We start from the raw sequence: 19,366 nt of genomic DNA, 5'->3' as shown, positions 1-19,366 counted from the left end.
ACCTTGTCTTGACCCATCATGACTCCTCAGGTCCTTCTTTAAAATGAGGTTGTGCTGGGCATTGGTGGCTCATGCTTATAATCCTAGACACAGGAAGCTGAGATCTGAGGATCTGGTTCAAAGGCAGCCAGGCCAGAAAGCTCTGAGACACTTATCTTCATGTAAATACCAGAAGAACAGAAGGGTGGCTGTGACTTAATGTGCTAGAGTGCTAACCTTGAGCAAAAGAGCTCAGGGACAGTGCCCAGGCCCTGAGTTCAAGGCCTATGACTGACAACAATAGGGATTTTAGTAAAGTCCTGAGGACATTATTGCTCTGGATCTTTAGCAAAGACAGAGAGAGATGAACAATGAAATTATATAATATGCTGGAAAATTTAGGAACTGGATCATGTTGAGTGATATAAGTCAGGATTCCAAAGACAAATATTCCCTAGTTCCACTCATTTGTTGTATGTAGAATTAAATGATGATGATAATATAATAATTAAATAATAGTAAGAATAAAACATAGTAACAGTTCATGAAAGTAAAATGGGGAAAACGTCTAAAGAGAGATAGGTGAGGGAGTTAGTAAGGGACCAAAGGCACAAATAAATGAAAATAAATTAAGTTATATATATAATATGTATGCATATTTACATATATTTTTGAATAATGAAGTCAATTACATACTGTAAGAAAAATAGGAGGTGTTGGAGGGAAATGACAGTAGAAATAGAAAGAAGGTAGTGAAATTTTCCAAAGTACACTGAATTTAGGAATAGAATTACTAAAAATCACCTCATGCTATTAATATAAGCAAATTAAAATTAATCCTTAGGTACAAGAAATAAAATGGCATAATTTTGCATTAAAATACTGAGATTCTCTTGTATAATTGTTTGAGAAGATTACTTAACAAAACAAAACCAAAACTCCAAATGGAAATCTTGCCAGTTGCTATGTCACAAAGCTTCCACGAGATGCCAAAATCCACACAAGGAGAAAAAACTGAACCCTGATCTTAGAGACCTTGGGAAAGCAGGGGTGATGCTTCCCTTTTGTCCTTAGGAGCTTGAGCCTGGGGAACTCTATTCCAGGCTTTCATGGTACACATGGCAGCTAGGACCATGTATATGGAAGGGTCATGTCTCCCCGTGTACAGTTCCTATTTCATATTTCACTTTGAAAGTGTAATCACACAAGACAAGGCTGACACTTCCACCAGGATTCTTATAGTAAAATCATCAAGTACAGATCAGAAAGGTGAGGGAAGGAGGGCTGAAGACACACAGCCCTGAAGGGAACATGCACACACCATATCCAGTTGTGGGAGGTGAGAGGGGGCTGCACTGTCAATGCTATCCCCAGAGTCCTCTGCACTGAGCAGGTCACTGCTTGTGCTCAAAAGAACAGATTGGGTCCTGAACTTCATGATGCTCAGGCTAAGAGTGAGGAAGGGCCATTGTTCCCTAGAGTTCTTTTTCAGGATCAGAATTTGAAATGAGTTAGACAAAGAAAGTATGTTTATCCATGTGTTAATTTGATACATATGAACAATAGACATATTACTTTGGCATTCTTTCATTTGTGAAATGCTCCTATATGTTTTTTTTTAGTTGGTGGGTGGGTTTTTTTTTTTTTGGTTGGTTTTTGATGTTTGTATTTTTTTTGCCAGTCCTGGGGCTTGAACTCAGGATGTAGGTGTTGTCTCTGAGATCTTTGTGTTCAAGGCTAGCATTCTCCCACTTAAACCATAACATCATTTCCAGCTTTTTCTGGGTAATTTATTGGAGATTAATTTATTCCTGACCAGGGTGGATTCAAACCATGATCCTCAGATCTCAGCCTCCTGAGACACTAGGATTAGAGGAGTGAACTACCAGAGCCCCACTTCCTCTATGTTTGAATAAGGAATAGAATTAAGAATCTGTCCTTAGGGCCCTGCTGAATTTCCTCCTTTTTCAAGCCCCTCAGAAGCCAAGGGAAGAACCCTGGAGCATCCTTTCCAGTCTCAGCCCTGCTCTGAAGTCTAGGTCTCTTAGACTTTGACCTTGTCCCAGACCTCGCTTACTTTCATGCCCCAGATTATAAACACGTTCCTTTCCTGAAGCTCTTCCTTCTTTCAGTAAGATCCACAGAAAGTTCCTTTAGTCTCCCCCATCTCCCTGTCTTCAACTTCATCTCTCAGCCAGTAACTCCATCCCTCACAGCCCAGAGCAAGATCTCTGGTTGAAGGCCATTGTTTCACTCTTCCAAGTATTCCAGTACCTAAATCCTTTGCAGACTTGAAACTCATAAGACACATTTTCACAGTTGCTGAAGCCAGACCTGGAGTGTGGATCAAGAGAATTTATGTGTTATTGCTAGAGCCTGTCTGCTTTTAACTCCACACAGGTAGATGTCCTTTGTCATTCTATTAATAATTTGCCAGGTAGCCTTTATAACTTCACAGCAGCCAGATGACTTGTACTTGTTTTATTTAATACCAGCTTTGTTCTACAGTGCACAGTAGAGAGAGCAAATCTCTTCCAGCAAAGACAGTGACAGAGATTGAGAGGACCATATGAGAAAAATAGAAGTTAAATTTAAGAGGAATAAGGGGAAGAGTATAGCTTTCCTAGTAGGTTCATACATCATCATAAAAAGAGGGAAGAAGAACATTGTAAAATCCTTCTTGGAGCAGTTGTGTTAGCATGTGCTGCAGAGACCATTAACGTGTGAGAAGGAGAAGATAATCAAGTCAAGACTCAAATGCAGTTTACACACTAAATGGTAATGAAGAAGGCTCTGATTGGACAATGACTTATTTGTGGGCTCTGTGACTTGGAACAACTGTGTTATCTCCTTGCACCCACAAGCAGATGCTTCCATTTGTGATGCTAAGTTCCATGTGACTATTCTACTCCTTTGTCCTCAAATGTGACATCCTGCATATACAATGCAGTGTGTCACCACAAGCTGATCTCCATGTTGTGGGGCCCGGTAACTTAACTCTAATTCCACTTCCTATTGTCAGCTGTGCTTGATTCCTCATGCTGAAGATGTCCTCTCCAAACTGTGTGACTGCAGTTTGTCCTCACTCTGACCACAGAGCATTTTATTCCATCTGTGTCTGTTTGGATCAAATGGCCTAAATGCATTCACTAAAAAATGCTTTAGTACCAGGTACCACTGGCTTATCCCTGTAGTCCTAGCTACTCAAGAAGCTAAGATCTGCTCAAGGTAATTGGAAGTCAGCCTGGGCATGAAAATCTATGTGCTGCTTATCTCCAATTTACCACTAAAAAGCGGGAAGTGAAGCTGTGGCTCATGTTGTAGAAAACCAGCCTTGAACACAAAAGCTGAGGAAACTACCTAAAATCTGAGTTCAAACCTCAGGCCAAGCACAAAAAAATAGATCACTTACAACCTAAAATATATTGGTTATGAGAGATAATGCAGGGTTAAGGAGAACAGTGAACTTGAAGTAGAGTTCAGCCATTGGTTAAAGATATTAGATACACAGAGAGACAGTGGGGGGAGAGGGAGAGAGAGCACTTTCCAGTAATTAAGATAGAAGACACAAATGTCCTCCCAAAATTTAGTAAATGTCATATTAAACAGAAATGCATGACACTTACAAAGCTATATATGGAGCCACATGTATTCCTATATATAAGGAGGAAATACCTTTTATGGTCTGTCCTTGAGAGAGGCAATAAATCACAGCATTCAGAAGAGAAGGAAATGAGTCATTTGTATGGAGTGAACAGGGCACCAATACAAAGAGCAGAAGACACTCTATACATCTCAGATAAAAATAGTTTATTTCACATATAATACTTTTCAAGAGTTTTAACTCTCATGAAACTTTTTGAATTCTATATATTTCTCAATCTGGATAATAATGATAATTATTAACTATATAATGTGGTTCAGGGAATTAACTTGAATGCTCTAGAATCCTGTGTCACAAAATTCACAGATACAAAATGCAGGAAAAGTATAAAATTGACCTCCGTTAGGAATGTTTATGTCTCAGTGACTGGCTTACATTAACATAAACAGTAAAGAAAATACTAGCAAGTCTGGATCAATATGGGAATTAAAAACATTTATTTTTCTCACAGGACAACATATTCTGTTCACCATGGAGAAACACATTATGTGCAAGATAAACAGACATCTGTGGTCTTTAGGTCTGTACTTTGTCACTGAAGTCTGCCAGATTGCAGTTATGCCCAGCCCTACCCAACTCCTACTAATTTGCATGTGCCCAGAGCTCAGCCCACTGAACTGAGAACATCATAACAGGCTGCTCACACCCTGTGCAGGAGAAGGTTCCACTCAACACACAGCAAGGACATGAGGACTCCTGCTCAGATCCTGGGGCTCTACAGTTTTGGCTCCAAGGTAAAGAAGGACAATGCTGGGGATTATTCATCTCATGTTTGTGTGTGTGTGTGTGTGTGTGTGTGTGTGTGTGTGTGTGTGTGTGTGTGTGTGTGTGTGTTTTATTGGGAAAATACCATACAGAGAGGTTACAATTACATGGGCAAGGTAATGAGTACATTTCTTATCAAGCATTGTTGCCTCCTCCTTTGTTTTCCCTTTCCATCCCTTCCCATCTCCCCCCCACCCTGTAACCCCCCCCACTCCGCCAAAGTTGTAAAGTTCGTTTTTTCAACTTAACGTTTTGTATGTCTCATTGTTTCAATGGGACCACCTATATGCCTATTTAAACGATTTTTTTCCCTTTCCCTACACAAATTATACCAACATCAAATACAGTGAAAACAGTGGTTATACGGTGTGGGAGGACATACAAAGAAACAAAGAAACATCTTATAAATATGTTAGAAATAATATCGAGAAAGAGAAACAGCCTGCTTCTTTCTGGAAGTACTTGGATAGTATAATTAATTAAATGCATAATGTTTTCCATGTTTCCATTGTCAGGTGCAAGATGTGACATCCAGTTGACCCAGTCCTACCACTTATATGCATCTCTTGGAACAGTTGTCATCACTTGCAGGGCCAGTCAGCACATTAGCAATGAGTTAAATTGGCATTAGCAGAGACCAGAGAATGCTACAAAGCTTCTGATCTAATTTGCAAATAGATTGGCCTCTGGGGTTCCATCAAGGTTCAATGGGAGTTGATCTGGAACAGAGTTCCCACACCATCAGCAGCCTGTAGCCTGAAGATATTGCCACACTGTACTATGAACAAAATTATAGTAGACCTCCAACAGTTATACAAGCCATGACAAAAACCTCACAGGGAAACAGAAGTGAGAGACTGGGCTGTCCCAGCTGCTCTTCATGGTGCCTCCACCTGCTGACAGAGCTGCTCAGGTGGAGTCAGTCTTTTAAGGTGACTAGACAGTATTGGGAGGAAGGTCCTAGAGGCATCTGCACACCCTAACTCTCTGTCTTCCTTCTCATGCAAGCAGCACATATCTGACATTGCCTCTTCTGACTTACAAAGAACATACATCTGTACTTATGTGTAGTCCAGGATGTGCTAAAATTTGTAGTCATTCATTAAAGAAGAAGCCTTTCTAGGTATGTCAAAGTAAGCTTTTAAAAACAGGGCAACATGGTTTTTTACAAAAGATTTTTGAAAAGCAACATTATAAAGAAAAAAATTGTCATTAATTTTTATACAACTTGTGACTGACACATTATAATATATTTGAAGTACAGTAGGTTTTGGTATGTACACGTATTGTCAAATCATCTAAACAAGGTAACTAACTAATTAGTCCATCAACCTAAACATTTACCAATTTCTTCTTGTCAAGGGATTATTTTCTTCACCAAAGAGATCTTTAAAAAAACATTTTCTAAACTAAAGGCAGATCCGTATATACCACCTGCACCAGAATCAGCTCCAAATAGATCCAAGACCTCAATATAAAAACAGACACCTTGAAAATATTACAGGAAGGAATACGAGAAACTCTAGGGCGCCTTAGCACAGGCTGAAATTTTCTTAATAAAGACCCAGAAACACAAGTCAAAGAAAGTTTGGACAAAAGAGACTGCATGAAACTACAGAGCTTCTGCATGGAAAAGGACATAGCAAGCAAGATCAATGGAAAGCTCAGGGATTGGGAGAAGATCTTCACTAGCCATACAATGGACAAGGGCCTCATATCTAAAATATACATAGAATTCAGAAAAATAAATCCCCCAACAGCGTATCATCAAAGAAACAACAGCCTGATTAATAAGTGGGTTAAAGACTTAAAGAGAGACTTCTCTGAAGAGGAAATAAGAATGGCCAGTAGACACATGAAGAAATGCTCAACTTCTCGAGCCATAAAAGAAATGCAAATCAAAGCAACATTGAGATTCCACCTCACACCAGTTAGAATGGCTATAATCAAGAAATCTAATAACAACAGATGCTGGAGGGGATGTGACCAAAAGGAAACCCTATTGCATTGTTGGTGGGAATGTAAATTTGTTCAACCACTTTGGAAAGCAGTATGGAGGTTCCTCAAAAGACTCTACATAGAGCTCCCCTATGACCCAGCAATCGCACTTTTAGGCATTTACCCAAATGATCACAAACAATGCCATACTAAAGCTACCAGAACAGCTATGTGTATTTCAGCATTATTCACCATAGTTAAACTATGGAACCAACCCAAATGCCTCTCAGTAGATGAATGGATCAAGAAATAGGAATTCTATGCCTCCATCAAAAAAATGGCATCACCACATTTGTTAGGAAATGGAAAACCTGAAAAATTTATATTAAGTGGTGTAAGTCAGACCCAAAGCATCATAAGTCATATGGTATTGCTTATCTGCAATAACTACTATATGCCCAGGACAAGCAGAAGTGGTCCAAAGCTCTGTATGTATGACCATATAAGCTGATGTTAAGTGAAATGAATCCCAAGATAGGGCCACAATTTTTTTATATTTCTTGCTGTTCTTTTTAATGTACTTATAATGTACTATGTGATCTATTTTTGTTTATTTCTTTGTTCTTCCCCCATAGTATTTGATTCTGGTGTCCTTCAAAATCTTTTTTTAATTTTAATTATACCTTTATTGTCTTTAAGTAGTTGTACAAAGTGGTTACCATTCAGCCAATCAGTTTGTAAGTACAAGTGCAGTTATAAGTATGACACCCTTTCATCATTCTCCACCATCCCTCCTAGGCCTCCCCTCAATACTCTTCTCTGAAACCTCACTCCACGTGTGAGTGACAGAGACACAAGAGAGGCCTTGAGCAAAAGGAAGTGAGGTGACCTGGCTGCACATTGAATGCACTCTCAATCCACAAACCAGGGTGTACGGAAGAAGCAGGATGGACTTGTAGTGTAGGAAACCTGACCCATCACTGGCATTTGTCATGCTGTGTAGATAAAGGTAAGCCATTAGAGATTCAAACAATAAATTGGAAATGAAAAGTTTAGAAAAGATCAATGACATCAGTAACCAACCACCAAATGCTAAATAGACTTCAAAGTAGTTATTTTATGGATTATAAATGCTATGAATGTTTAAACATCATTGAAGCTTCTGATCTTTGATCAAACACCTAAAAAGCAATATACAAAGAAAATAATAGAACAAATAAGTTCCAAATAGCAATATGAGAGAGACCAAATGGGAATCTGAGAATAGAAAACACAATGACCTCACATGTTTGAGTTCTTAGCTAACACATCCTGATCATCCAAAGAGACTTCTTAGATTTCCATCAGTGCAAACACCATCTTCAAAAATGAGTTCTCACATACTTAGGAATCCCTCTCATTGCTGTACCTCAGGACAACTAGTTCCCCCAATGACATCTCAAATGCTAACCAATCCCTCTGTCACCAAGAGATTTAAGGTGCCACAGCTCCCTCTGGGGGTAAAAGCTGAAATATCTTCAGTACATTTCCTCACAGTACCATGAGCACTTGTAGACACAAACCTCTGATCTTACAGAACACTCATTTTAATGCAAAGGCAAGACAATGAACAAATACTTCTCATGCTGTCCTGTTTCCAGAGACTCCAGTCACTCCATCCCATCTGCTGCCCTTTTGCCACTCTCTCTAGCAACACTATTACTCAAGGGAAGTGGGTAGTGGGCATCTTAGAACACGTTTTGTCTCTTCACCTCTTAGCATGATAAGAATGAGAGGAAGAGGAAACAAGTTAAAATTGAACATCTGTGGTTCATTAAAAATATTCCATGTGATCTCACTGAAGCCCATTTAACAAATTAATCTTCTGAATAAGGATATTAATTTTTCATTCCATCATGTCCCTGCAATTGGAATTCAGCAAACACACAGATGAGTAACATGAACCAGACCCTGACTCTCTATTCAAAACAAGCCTTGAACCCCCTGTAAAAGAGCATCTTAGGGTTGGGAAGGTGGCTCAGTGGTAGAGCGCTTGCATTGCATGCATGAGGCCCTGCGTTCGGTTCCTCAGCACCACATAAGCAAAAAAAAAAAAAAGCCAGAAGTGGCGCTGTGGCTCAAGTGGTAGAGAGCTAGCCTTGAGCTGAAGAGCTGAGGGACAGTGCCTAGTCCCAGAGTTCAGGCCCCATGACCTGACCCAAAAAAAAAAGAGTATCTTAGACCTTTTTTAATATCTCTGTTAATAAAGAGAACCAGTCTTCATTTGAAGTGGTTTGTTCACAGGCAAAGAGAGAGGAAGCATGTTTGATCAATTATATCCCTCTGATTCATAATGATACTTCCTTCAAAATATAACTTACTTCCCTTCTTTGGTCTTTAACTCATGGCCTTGGTCATAGATGAAAGAATGGACATATATGTTTGCTCTTCCAATGCATTTGTTATGCACATCAGAGCTCTTACTACAAACAGCTATTCTTGTCTGTAGGCAGTTTGCTTTTAAGGATGTTTAATTTAATCCCATTTCAGAACAGCTGATTGGCCTGTATGCGAAGTCATTCCCTGGACAGTGATTGTCTCCAGTATTTGCCCAAGTTGACCTTACCTGGCTTGACCTCATGGAGAGAAACTGAGATCCTAGTGGTAGGAAGAAGCCTGTGCGTGGCAAGGAGTACACATGGTCCTACAATTTGTTAAAAACAAGACAAAACCTTGTCCTAATTACAGAAGTAGGACACAGGAGGAAAGAGGAGAGAGGTAGGAAAAAATCATATCTTGCTATAACAAATGAACCCCTGGATTAAGTGTTGTTTGAGCTTCCTCTCTTGAATTACCTTTTGTTTCTCCATTCTTCTATAAACTGAAATCTCTGCCTACTTCCAGTGAAATATTGCCAAATGATAAATGAGTTCTAATGGAAGAATATATGTTATTTTGCATCCTATTGTGTAAGAAAAAAAACACAATATAATCATGGTCTTATCATTCTTAGTGACTGCACAGCAGCCATGTTTCTGAATGCCTTTCAAACTGATTCATGCAATTTTCCTTCAGGTTATATTCAATAGTACATATATGTGAGCAAAGTCCAGAATTGCCACTGTGTTCTTTTTATGATGACTGTTAACAGACCCATGGTTTGAATCATCATTACTGGTGATCTTCATTTCAATTCTAAACTAGGTGATGGCTGCCAGATTTCTCTGCTGTATAATAATTCTTTCCCTTTTACAATTTATGAAAATGTGTGGAGAAGTTTTTGATCATTTTAGAATATCCCATTTGTTATGAAAATATCATGGCGAATCCAAGGATTTACAATTGATTTATTGCGGTATATTAGCATTTATATGGTATTCAAAATCCCTTGAAATTGGTCAGTGGGCATCCCTTTCTAGTTGATTTTCTCCACTTTTTCCTTTACCTCGCACACCAGGATTTTTTTTTTTGGCACAAAATGGTCCAAAATTACCTAACACTTTCTTAGTTTTGATAAAAAAAATCAATTATTTCCATAAGGGTCACTTGTTTCATTTATTGGAGAAAGTTTACAGGTACATTAGTGATGGTGCTATCTATTAATGGAACTAGAACATCATTACTATTAGACTGTGAAAAATTATCCATCCACACATTCATTCATCTAGTCTTATACATACATATATGTGTGAATTTATGGTGATTTCTCTACCTGTATGCACAGCAATAGGTTATTCTGAAATACATTCTTAGACAAAGTTCTCCTGTATTAGATTACAATTCTTTCTCTCAAGAGTATGACCATTGATTCCTCATGAATTTAGCCACATGATCAACTTTTTTGGATGATGAGAAACACCAGCTGTCACTGTCACTTACATGATCATAGCATACACCCCCCTCACATATTTGCTCATATATTACTCAGACTGGCATAACACTGCTGAGATGAGTCAACGTTGCATCCCATGCAGTAGTGACTTGTGGGCCCTGACAACTGCACAGGCCCATATGGATGTCCTCGTGTCTCATTCCACCTCAGCACCTTCAGTGCAGCCAGCAATGCTCTTTCTCCCTGGCATAGACAATCAGCTCTCCTCACTCTTGCTTCTAAGCCCCATGTTGCCTCCTCTCAATATGAATGACATTTCCATGTACTGCTGGCTCCTGGATTCTGTTAAAAAATTCCAACATGATCTTCCTTTCCATGGTTCTACTCGCTCTACTTGAGCCCAATATCTTTAACCCAGCTGTTAAACACAGTGTTCTCTTCTCAAATAGAAGAGACTACCAAATGAAAGGAATATATGTAGGTTTAGGCAACTCAGTAGGCTTCAGCATAACCCAAGTTTATCCTCCTTTTCAAGGAGAATCTCTGGTTCAAACACAGTAGCTTTGGTTAAGATGTTTAAAAAACAGAAGTTAATATGAAGACTTCAATAATGGACATTATAAACTATACACACCCCTAGGATGGTGGAAAAGATTGGTCAGGTTTGAAGAGAAGAAAATGTCTTGCTTTTATGTATCTGCTGATGCAAGAAATTCAGAGATATAGGAGAAAAAAAGGCTGTGCTGCACAATTCACAAGTTTAACTATTTTCTAATCAATGTAATAGCTTCACATTCTTATTTCATCTCTAAGGATCACATTACAGGGCAGCAGTGCTGACAACTTGCCACATAAAGATGATCAGTGAATCAGAGCAATTCCCAAAATTCCTGCTCTGGATAATAAATGCCTGTGCCAAATGAGTGTTGTACAAACGTCTGTAAATTTCTGGAACTAACCTTTTGATGGATAGGTCTTGTCTCAGATAAAGGAATAAAAAGAAAAGAGACTTTTATCCTCAATGAGATCAGTGGTCTGCTCCACCCACAGGAAAGAAATGTGCTGATTCTCTTCTGTGGCTACAATACAGACTGTTGCCTGACCTAAGTCTCCTGAGACTCAAATTTGTGTAGATCTACTGAGATGAGACAGCCGTACAGTTGTGTTTAACCTTGTCCAGAAGCTGATGATTTGCATGTGCCAGCAGCACAGCCCACTGCCCTCAGGACTTCTTCATAGGCTGTTCATAGCCGGTGTAGCAGTCTGTCCCAGTCAGCACACAGCATGGACGTGAGGATCCCTGCTCAGCTCCTGGGGCTCCTGCTGCTCTGGCTCCCAGGTAAGGATAAAGACTATTGGGCATTAAAATTCCTCAGTGTGATCCATGATGCTTTACTCTTCAGGAGAGCCTTCTTATAATTCGGTTAATAATGTCGTATTTGTTTCATGTTTCCCCTGCCAGATGCGAGGTGTGACATCCAGATGACCCAATCCCCATCCACCTTGTCTGCATCTGTAGGAGGCACAGCCACCATCACTTGCAGAGCCAGTGGAAACATTTATAGCAATTTAGCCTGGTACCAGCAGAAACTAGGGAAAGCCCCTAAACTCCTGATCTATGCTAGTAGTAATTTGGTATCTGGAGTTCCATCTAGGTTCAGTGGCAGTGGATATGGAACAGAGTTCACTCTCACCATCAGCAGCCTGCAGCCTGAAGATGTTGCCACTTATTACTGTCAACAGTATAACAACTTTCCTCCCACAGTGATATAAGCCATGACAAAAACCTCCCAGGGAAACAGAAGTGAGAGTCTGGGCTGCCCCAGCTGCTCCTCCTGGTGCCTCCACCTGCTGACAGAGATGCTCACATATAGACAATATAGACTTGAAGAGTGTGAATTGTGTCAACACTTGAGATTCATAAAACAATAACACAAGTAACAGATGTTCTAAGCAGCAATGTTTTTTTGTTATTGTCAGTCCTGGGGCTTGAGTTCTTTTGCTCAAGGTTAGCACTCCAACATATTGAGCCACAGTACCATTTCTGATGTTCTGGTGATTAATTGGAGCTAAGACTCTCACCAAGTTTCCTGCCCAGGCCAGCTTTGAACTAGGATCATGAGATGTCAGTTTCTAGAATAGCTAGTTTTACATGTATGAGCTACCATCAGGAATTGTTTATAATACGAAGAACAGATTCATTGCATCAGATTTTAGTCATTACTTCTCTGATATCTATTGTATTAACTTATTTTATCAGCATCTATTAATAAGATTCTAGGATTCTCCTTATACATCTATTATGTACATTGATCATGTCCTTCTATTTTTCCCCTGTGCTCACCCTCCTGCCTCCTGAACTGGAGCCCTTTTTTGGCCCACATAATTACTCTTCTATTTTGTTTTGTTTGAATGAGAAAGGCCTTTTGTTTTGGCTGTTTTAACAGAATGTCTCCAGCTCTCTTCATTTTGCTGCGGATTACAGGATTTCATGTTTCTTTATATTTGTTGTGTACATGTATATATCTATATCTATATATATATACACACACATATATATGTGTGTATATGTATATGTACATATATATGTGTGCATATATGTATATGTATGTGTACATATATATATGTGTGTATATATATACATATATACAGACAGACAGACATATATGGGCCAGTTCATCACTACTTTCTAATTGATTCTAGGACAATTGACCGATTTCAAATTTTCTCTACTGAGAACAGTATCACAATAAATCTATATATGCAGAAATTCCTTTATAAATATCACTTTTGTGTGTTGGCTTTATTTCAGATGTTTCCCGGGCGTGAGGTAGCCAAATCATCTGGTATGTCTCTTTTTAGGTATTTTAGTAACTTCCTTTCTGTCCTCCATACTGGCTATGCTAACTTGCATTCCTACAAAATGAATTTGCCTAGTGTTGAAAGGGAATTTAAATGGAGATGATAATGTCTCATCTCCCAATCCGCTCAACCTTCTTTATTGGATCACATCATTCCACATTTTTCTGTTCTGTTCTAATTTATCAACAGGCAACAAAGTAACAGTGTATTAAATCATGTAGTTAAACCTTTACAGACCTGATCTTAAAGAAAGAACTGGGGAACCTGGATTGTGGAGATTTAGTAAGGAAAAACATGGGTTCCGTATGTAATGTATCAGTAGTCATCTTTTTTTATACATTTTTATTGTAAAAATACTGTACAGAGGGGTTACAGTTACATGAGTAAGGTAATGAGTACATATCCTATTGAGCATTGTTGCCTCCTCCTTTATTTTTCCCTACCATCCCTTCCATCCCCATGTCTTCAACTAACCCCCCACTCTTCCTTACCCCTCAACTCCCCCCCACCGACCCCCGACGTGTAAAGTTCATTTTCAACATAGTGTGTTGTACATCTCATTGCTACAATGGGTCAACCTGTATCCCTATTTAAACATTTTGTTTTTCCCTTCCCCTCTCCAAATTATAAAAATGTATATACAATATGCAGGGCACTGAAATAAAATACAGTGAAAACAGGGGTTATACCATGGGGGAGGAACATACCAATGAAACAAACAAAATCACATAGTACACTATACATACATTATAAACAATAGCAAGAAAGAAAAAAATAATTTGTGTCCCTATCTTGGGGTTCATTTCACTTAATATCATTTTATATGGTCATATGTACATAGCTTTTGACCTTTTTTGCTTGTCCTAAACTTATACTAATTATTGCAAATAAGATTATTATTTTCTTTAAAAGTCTATACATGAAATACTACTTTGGATTCACCATTTTAATTTAGTCCTGGGATTACACTTGAGACTTCTGAAGGAGAACCAACAAGTGGGTTTGGGTTTCCCTATCATCTGAATTGAGGTAAGTAATTTTTGCTTGTAAAGAATATGTTTGCAATGTATTCTGTGGTCATGTATTTCTCCTGATATTTTACAAAATGTGAATTTGTTTATGGAAAAATGTGCATTGCATCTATATCCAAGATCAGATTGGTGGTTTGAGATAACAGAATGGCTGCAGGCCAAGAGCCCTGGTCTCTTGTAGCTGTACTGCTGCAGAGTTGTAATCCTTCTGAGTTACAAGAATATCCTTCTTCCCTAGGGAGTCGCTTGAAACTGAAACTACAGGTGTTGGGGATCCTTCCACAGGCTTAATTAGCAGTGGCCTTGTTGGATCTGTTTCTTGAAGCTTTGCAGGAATCTACTCCATAACAGTTTCTAAGAATGTGTAATTTGACATTCTAGAATGTGCACTTTTCTGCCTGTTATTCATATTTACAATCATCAGCAAGAGTAGCCACTCCACACAGGAACAAGGGAAGCCAGTTTACTCCAAGAACATCACCTACACATTTTGTTGCTAATCAACATACTATCTAGTGGACTTGCCAGAAGTGGGCAGTTGTGCAGGCTTTCAAACCTGAAGTCAAACAAGAATAGAGGAGCATGTGAGTTCTCTTCCCCTGCAGCAAGGTTGGCCCCACTGTGGACCTGGGGAATGGACTACTGCTGTTATCTATCCTATGAACAGGATAGATCCAATGAAGAAACACACAGAGTCTATGAAATTTAGGCTTGAACTTTTTAGCTTGAAACTTTTGTTGCCCAGCGGTAATGATGATGAAAATAATTGATACCTTGTAAATTATGTTTTCATTATTTTAAGTATTTGCATAAGAATTTACCATTCTCCAAATCAGGTTTCGAGTTCAATACATTATGTCAGCCTACCACTTTTTCTGGGTCTCCAAATTCTTTCTGGTTGACAAGACACTCTGATTATTGTTGTGACATTATAAGGCTCCAATTGCAATAGAAGATAGGGACTTGAATGAAGACACTGCATTTTTCATAGGGTCCTTCATGATCCATCAGGTGTCAGGACTTTCTGGCATTCTTACATTCCTAGTGGAACTTTTGATCTCTGCCTTTTCTCTTCCTCTCTATGTTTCCAAACTCAGTGATGTGATGTTGATTTGAATTTTACTTGGGAGTCATTGTTTTGCAATAGATCATGACGAGTCCAGGGTTTTAGTTTTATCTTAATCCTGGTTCCATCTTGCTTGGCTGGAAGAAGTGAAAAATTAATTTCTCTTTGACAAATATGTTTAGCATTACTGGTAAGAACTTCCAGGTTGCTGAATAAGACCACACTCAAAGGAAAGAATATGGAGGTCCCTAAACAAAGAGCAATACTTAGGCAATTATTAGGAGGGCATTAAGGAGCATATGGCTTTTGTAAGGGTCATATATTTGAGGAAACAGTATTATCTTCGACATTTGTAGAAAAGTGATTTTTCTTACAAAGCAAAAATAATTTCAGCATATGGTTAAGGAATTTTATTTTATATTGCAAATTATTTGAAACATTTTTACCTTTACAGATGGGTTGTAAGTGTAGTAAAAAATTGCATTTTGTTCTCATTCATTTCAGAATATGCCCTCATAGTTTTACACCCTAAAAATTTCTTAAAAACAGGGCATTCTCTAATCTGACCCAATAAAATGATGGTATCCTAAATCATGCCCTGTGGACTGCAAGACCATTTTGACTTTGACAATTGTAACAGCATTTGTGACAAAAGGACCCACTTACAGGTTGCCTTAACTGGCCTAGATCTCAGTCTGCTTTTAATTCAGAACAGTTTTGCTGTCCCCTTCCTTGAAAATCATGATCTGGCTCTTTTACACATTATATACCCATCACTTCTTAGAGTCATATGGTTTCTATCACTACACAGTTACAACTCTGAATGTTCATTAGAAACATTTTTATATGTTCATATAATATTTTTACCATATTTGCCTATTTTAACTGTTTTCTCTCTCTCTGTCCCATGAGTACCCATACCCAGAGAGGACCTACTTTACCATTCCATCATTAATTTTGTTTCCCAATTTTTAATGTTTAAGCAGTTGTACAAAAGAATTGCCATTTAAAAAACCACACATCATTTAAATAGGAATACAGGTGGACCCATTGCAACAATGAGATGTAAAAGTCCTTATGTGGAAAACAAAATTTACAAATTTGTCAGGGAGGGGGGAGTTGGCTGGGAGGGTGGGAGGAGGATGGGAAGGGATGGGAAGGGGAAACAAAGGAGGAGGCTACAATGCTTGATAAGAAATGTACTCATTATCTTGCCCATGTAATTGTAACCACTCTGTACAGTATTTTCACAATAAAAAATAAATAAGCAAGTTATGAATACAATGCAAATTGATCAATGTCATCCCTTAAAACATTCTCACTATCCATCCCTACCCACTCTTTGTGCACTCTTCATAATCTGGGTGCTGTCCCTGTGCTCTTCAGCTCAAGGTGATTGCTCTACTGCTTGAAACACAGTGTCACTTCTGGTTTTCTAGTGGTTTGTTGGAGGTAAGAATCTTACAGACTTTCCTGACCATACTGGCTTTGAACTGAGATGCTCAGATCTCAGTCTCCTGAGTATCTAGGATTGCAGGAGTGAGCCACCAGCACCTGACTTTGCAGTGAATTCTTATCCCCATTCTCCTTTTCTCACCTTCATTCTTCTTCCCCTTTGCCCTTGATCCCACTCCATTCCATTCAAGTGCCTGCCCTCTACTGTTGTTTTGTTGAAATTTGACTTCGCCATTCTAAGGGATTATACTAGAGTGCTGTGTGGAATCTACCATCTTCCAATGAATATATTTGTATATATTTGTACACCAACTAACCTATTTACTAATAAATTTATAAGCTAAATCTGGCTTCCATACATAAGGGAAAACAGGCATCCTTTGTCTCATTCATTTTTCTTTAAATCTGCACTATAAGATTTTCTTATTTATTTTTATTGTGAAACTACCGTAAGGAGTTGTTACAATTACATGGGCAAGGTAATGAGCTCATTTCTTATCAAGCATTGATGCCTCCTCCTTTGTTTCCCCTTCCATCTCTCCCCACCCCTTGCCCGACACACCCCCACCCCCTTGCCCGGCCAAAGTTGTAAAGTTCATTTTTCAACATAACGTCTTGTATATCTCATTGTTGCAATGGGTCCACCTGTATCCCTATTTAAGCAATTTCTTTTTCCCTTCCCCTCCACAAATTATACCAGCATCAAATACAGTGAAACCAGAGGTTATACGATGGGGGAGGGACATACAAAGCATCAAAGAAATCATCTTATAAATATGTTAGGAACAACTGCAAGAAAGAAAAAAAAAAAAACATGCGTCTGAACCAGGGCAAGCAAAAGGCCATGTGCTTCTGGGGTCACAATGAGCCCTGTCAGGTTCACTGGTTTCCAGCTAGCTATGTTTATGGAAGCACCATGCCTCACTCTTCCCTAAATGTCATATTTCACTGGACACATGGAGATCTCAATACTGTAAAATGAGGAGTTCCAAAGATGATTTCAAATTTACAAAGGCAACTTTGGGAGGAAAGGAAGGAAGATGTGGCAATGTTTAAAAGGAAATGTACTATTTACCTGACTCATGTAACTATAAGTCCTCCATATGTCACCTTTCCAATAAAATGTAAATAGAGGCAGGTAAAAAATAATGTTGTTTTAATGTTTTTCCTCAGCAGCCAGGGCAAAAATTTAGCAAACCTCACACCTGTAAGCCTGTAACTGTGATAATATGGAATGCATAGGTAAGAGTACTGGGTTCTGTGAGCACCCTCAGAACAAAGCATGGGATTCTCCCTCAAAAATGTGCTAGAGTCAAAGTGCTGGAATGTGGTCATTTACCAAGATTGTTTGAATTCCTGAATACAAACTTCAGTCCTAACAAATAAAAACAATAGCATCAAAATTGGTACTGATGATGGTCAATATGTTTTAAGTGGCTGTATGTGTGCCCACACACTTTGCATCATAGATATTCTTTTTGGAGAATTACATGTTATTTAATAAATAAGAATGCTATTTGTAACTAAGGTTTATAGAAAAAAAAATTGAGAACAGAAATGTGAAGGTGTCCAATGATGCTAATCAGTATCAGCTGATTTTGAACTGTTACTCACAAGTGCTTCTGAGACCACTCACTGTGCACAGAGTACTTTCTGACACTGTCCAGTCAGACAATGATTGCCCAAATTCTGATTATCACTTGCAGGCAGGTAGTCTGATTACACCATTAGTCACACTGCCTCCATCTTTATCCTTAATCACTCTCCTCCGTGCTCTTTCTGCAATTCAGGATCATATCCCACATAGGCTTCTCTGAGACCATGAATGGAGGATTTCTTGTCAGGGAGTCTTGTAGGACCCAGGGATTCCTGTTTTTCAAAATGCAGGATTCAGTTCCGCGTCTTAAATTGTACTTGGAAAAAGAAAAAATATAACAGGAATATTGTTATTTTGTGTGTAGTGTCAGTCCTGGGGCTTGACCTCAGGGCTTGGGCACTGTCCCTACATTTATGTTCTGAGTTAACATTCTACCATTTGATCCACAGCTCCACTTTCAGCCTTTTTTGGTGCTTAATTGAATACAGCCTGTCTTACAGCCTGTCTTGCCTAAACGACCTTTAAATTGTGATCCTCAGATCTCAGCCTAAGTAGCTAGGATTACAGGTGTGAGCTACCCATGCCAGGCTAATTACTGTTTTTAATGCCTATAAGAATGAGACAAGGCCACCTTATTAAAGATGTTAGAACATCTTCAGTCGGTACTCAACAAGTGCTGTTTGAGTTTTTAAAGGGAAACTATTTCAAGAAGAAATGTTAAAAGTACAACACAAAGTAGATTTTCCCTGAACCATCTGAAGCAAATTGAAGAAGTAAGAAACATACTCTTGTGTATTTCTATTTATTTGCAACAAATAAGAAATCAGCATTCGTACCCCAGGAAGATAACCTTAATATACAAGTCTAATTCTTTCTTAGGCTCATGTCAAATACTGACAATTATCCCCCATTGTTTTTTGTCACATAATAGTTCAGTGTAGGTCACATTGTCCTAGATCAGCCTTTCCTCCTCTTCCCTGGAAATCTTCCAAAGTCTCTTCAGTCCCCTGATCTTATCAGTCTTGAGGATCACAACCACTTATACTCCTGAATGTCCTTTGGTGTGGACTTGTGCACTTTCCATCAAAGTTAGACTCAAGAATCCATGCTTAGAGGAATGTACAGCAGTAATTCTGAGTTCTTCCCAGGATATCCACTTGAAAGTCCCTGTTTCCACTCAGTTCCATTACTGATGATC

The 19,366-nt window shown here is 38.8% G+C and overlaps 2 gene segments (V, D, J or C); both read left to right on the top strand.

The window, feature by feature from the left end:
• Positions 1–19,366, top strand: part of LOC122116814 — a 474,299-nt gene that overhangs the window by 6,639 nt on the left and 448,294 nt on the right.
• LOC122116701 lies at positions 11,414–11,945 on the top strand. The segment is given in 2 exon segments: positions 11,414–11,496; positions 11,620–11,945. Coding segments are annotated over 2 exon segments (366 nt in total).

This window comes from Dipodomys spectabilis, unplaced genomic scaffold, assembly GCF_019054845.1.
Source record: "Dipodomys spectabilis isolate Male_0828 unplaced genomic scaffold, ASM1905484v1 ptg000137l, whole genome shotgun sequence".
NCBI lineage: Eukaryota > Metazoa > Chordata > Mammalia > Rodentia > Heteromyidae > Dipodomys > Dipodomys spectabilis.
The sequence above is the reverse complement of the archived record's forward strand: the minus strand, read 5'-3'. Positions and strand labels throughout refer to the sequence as shown.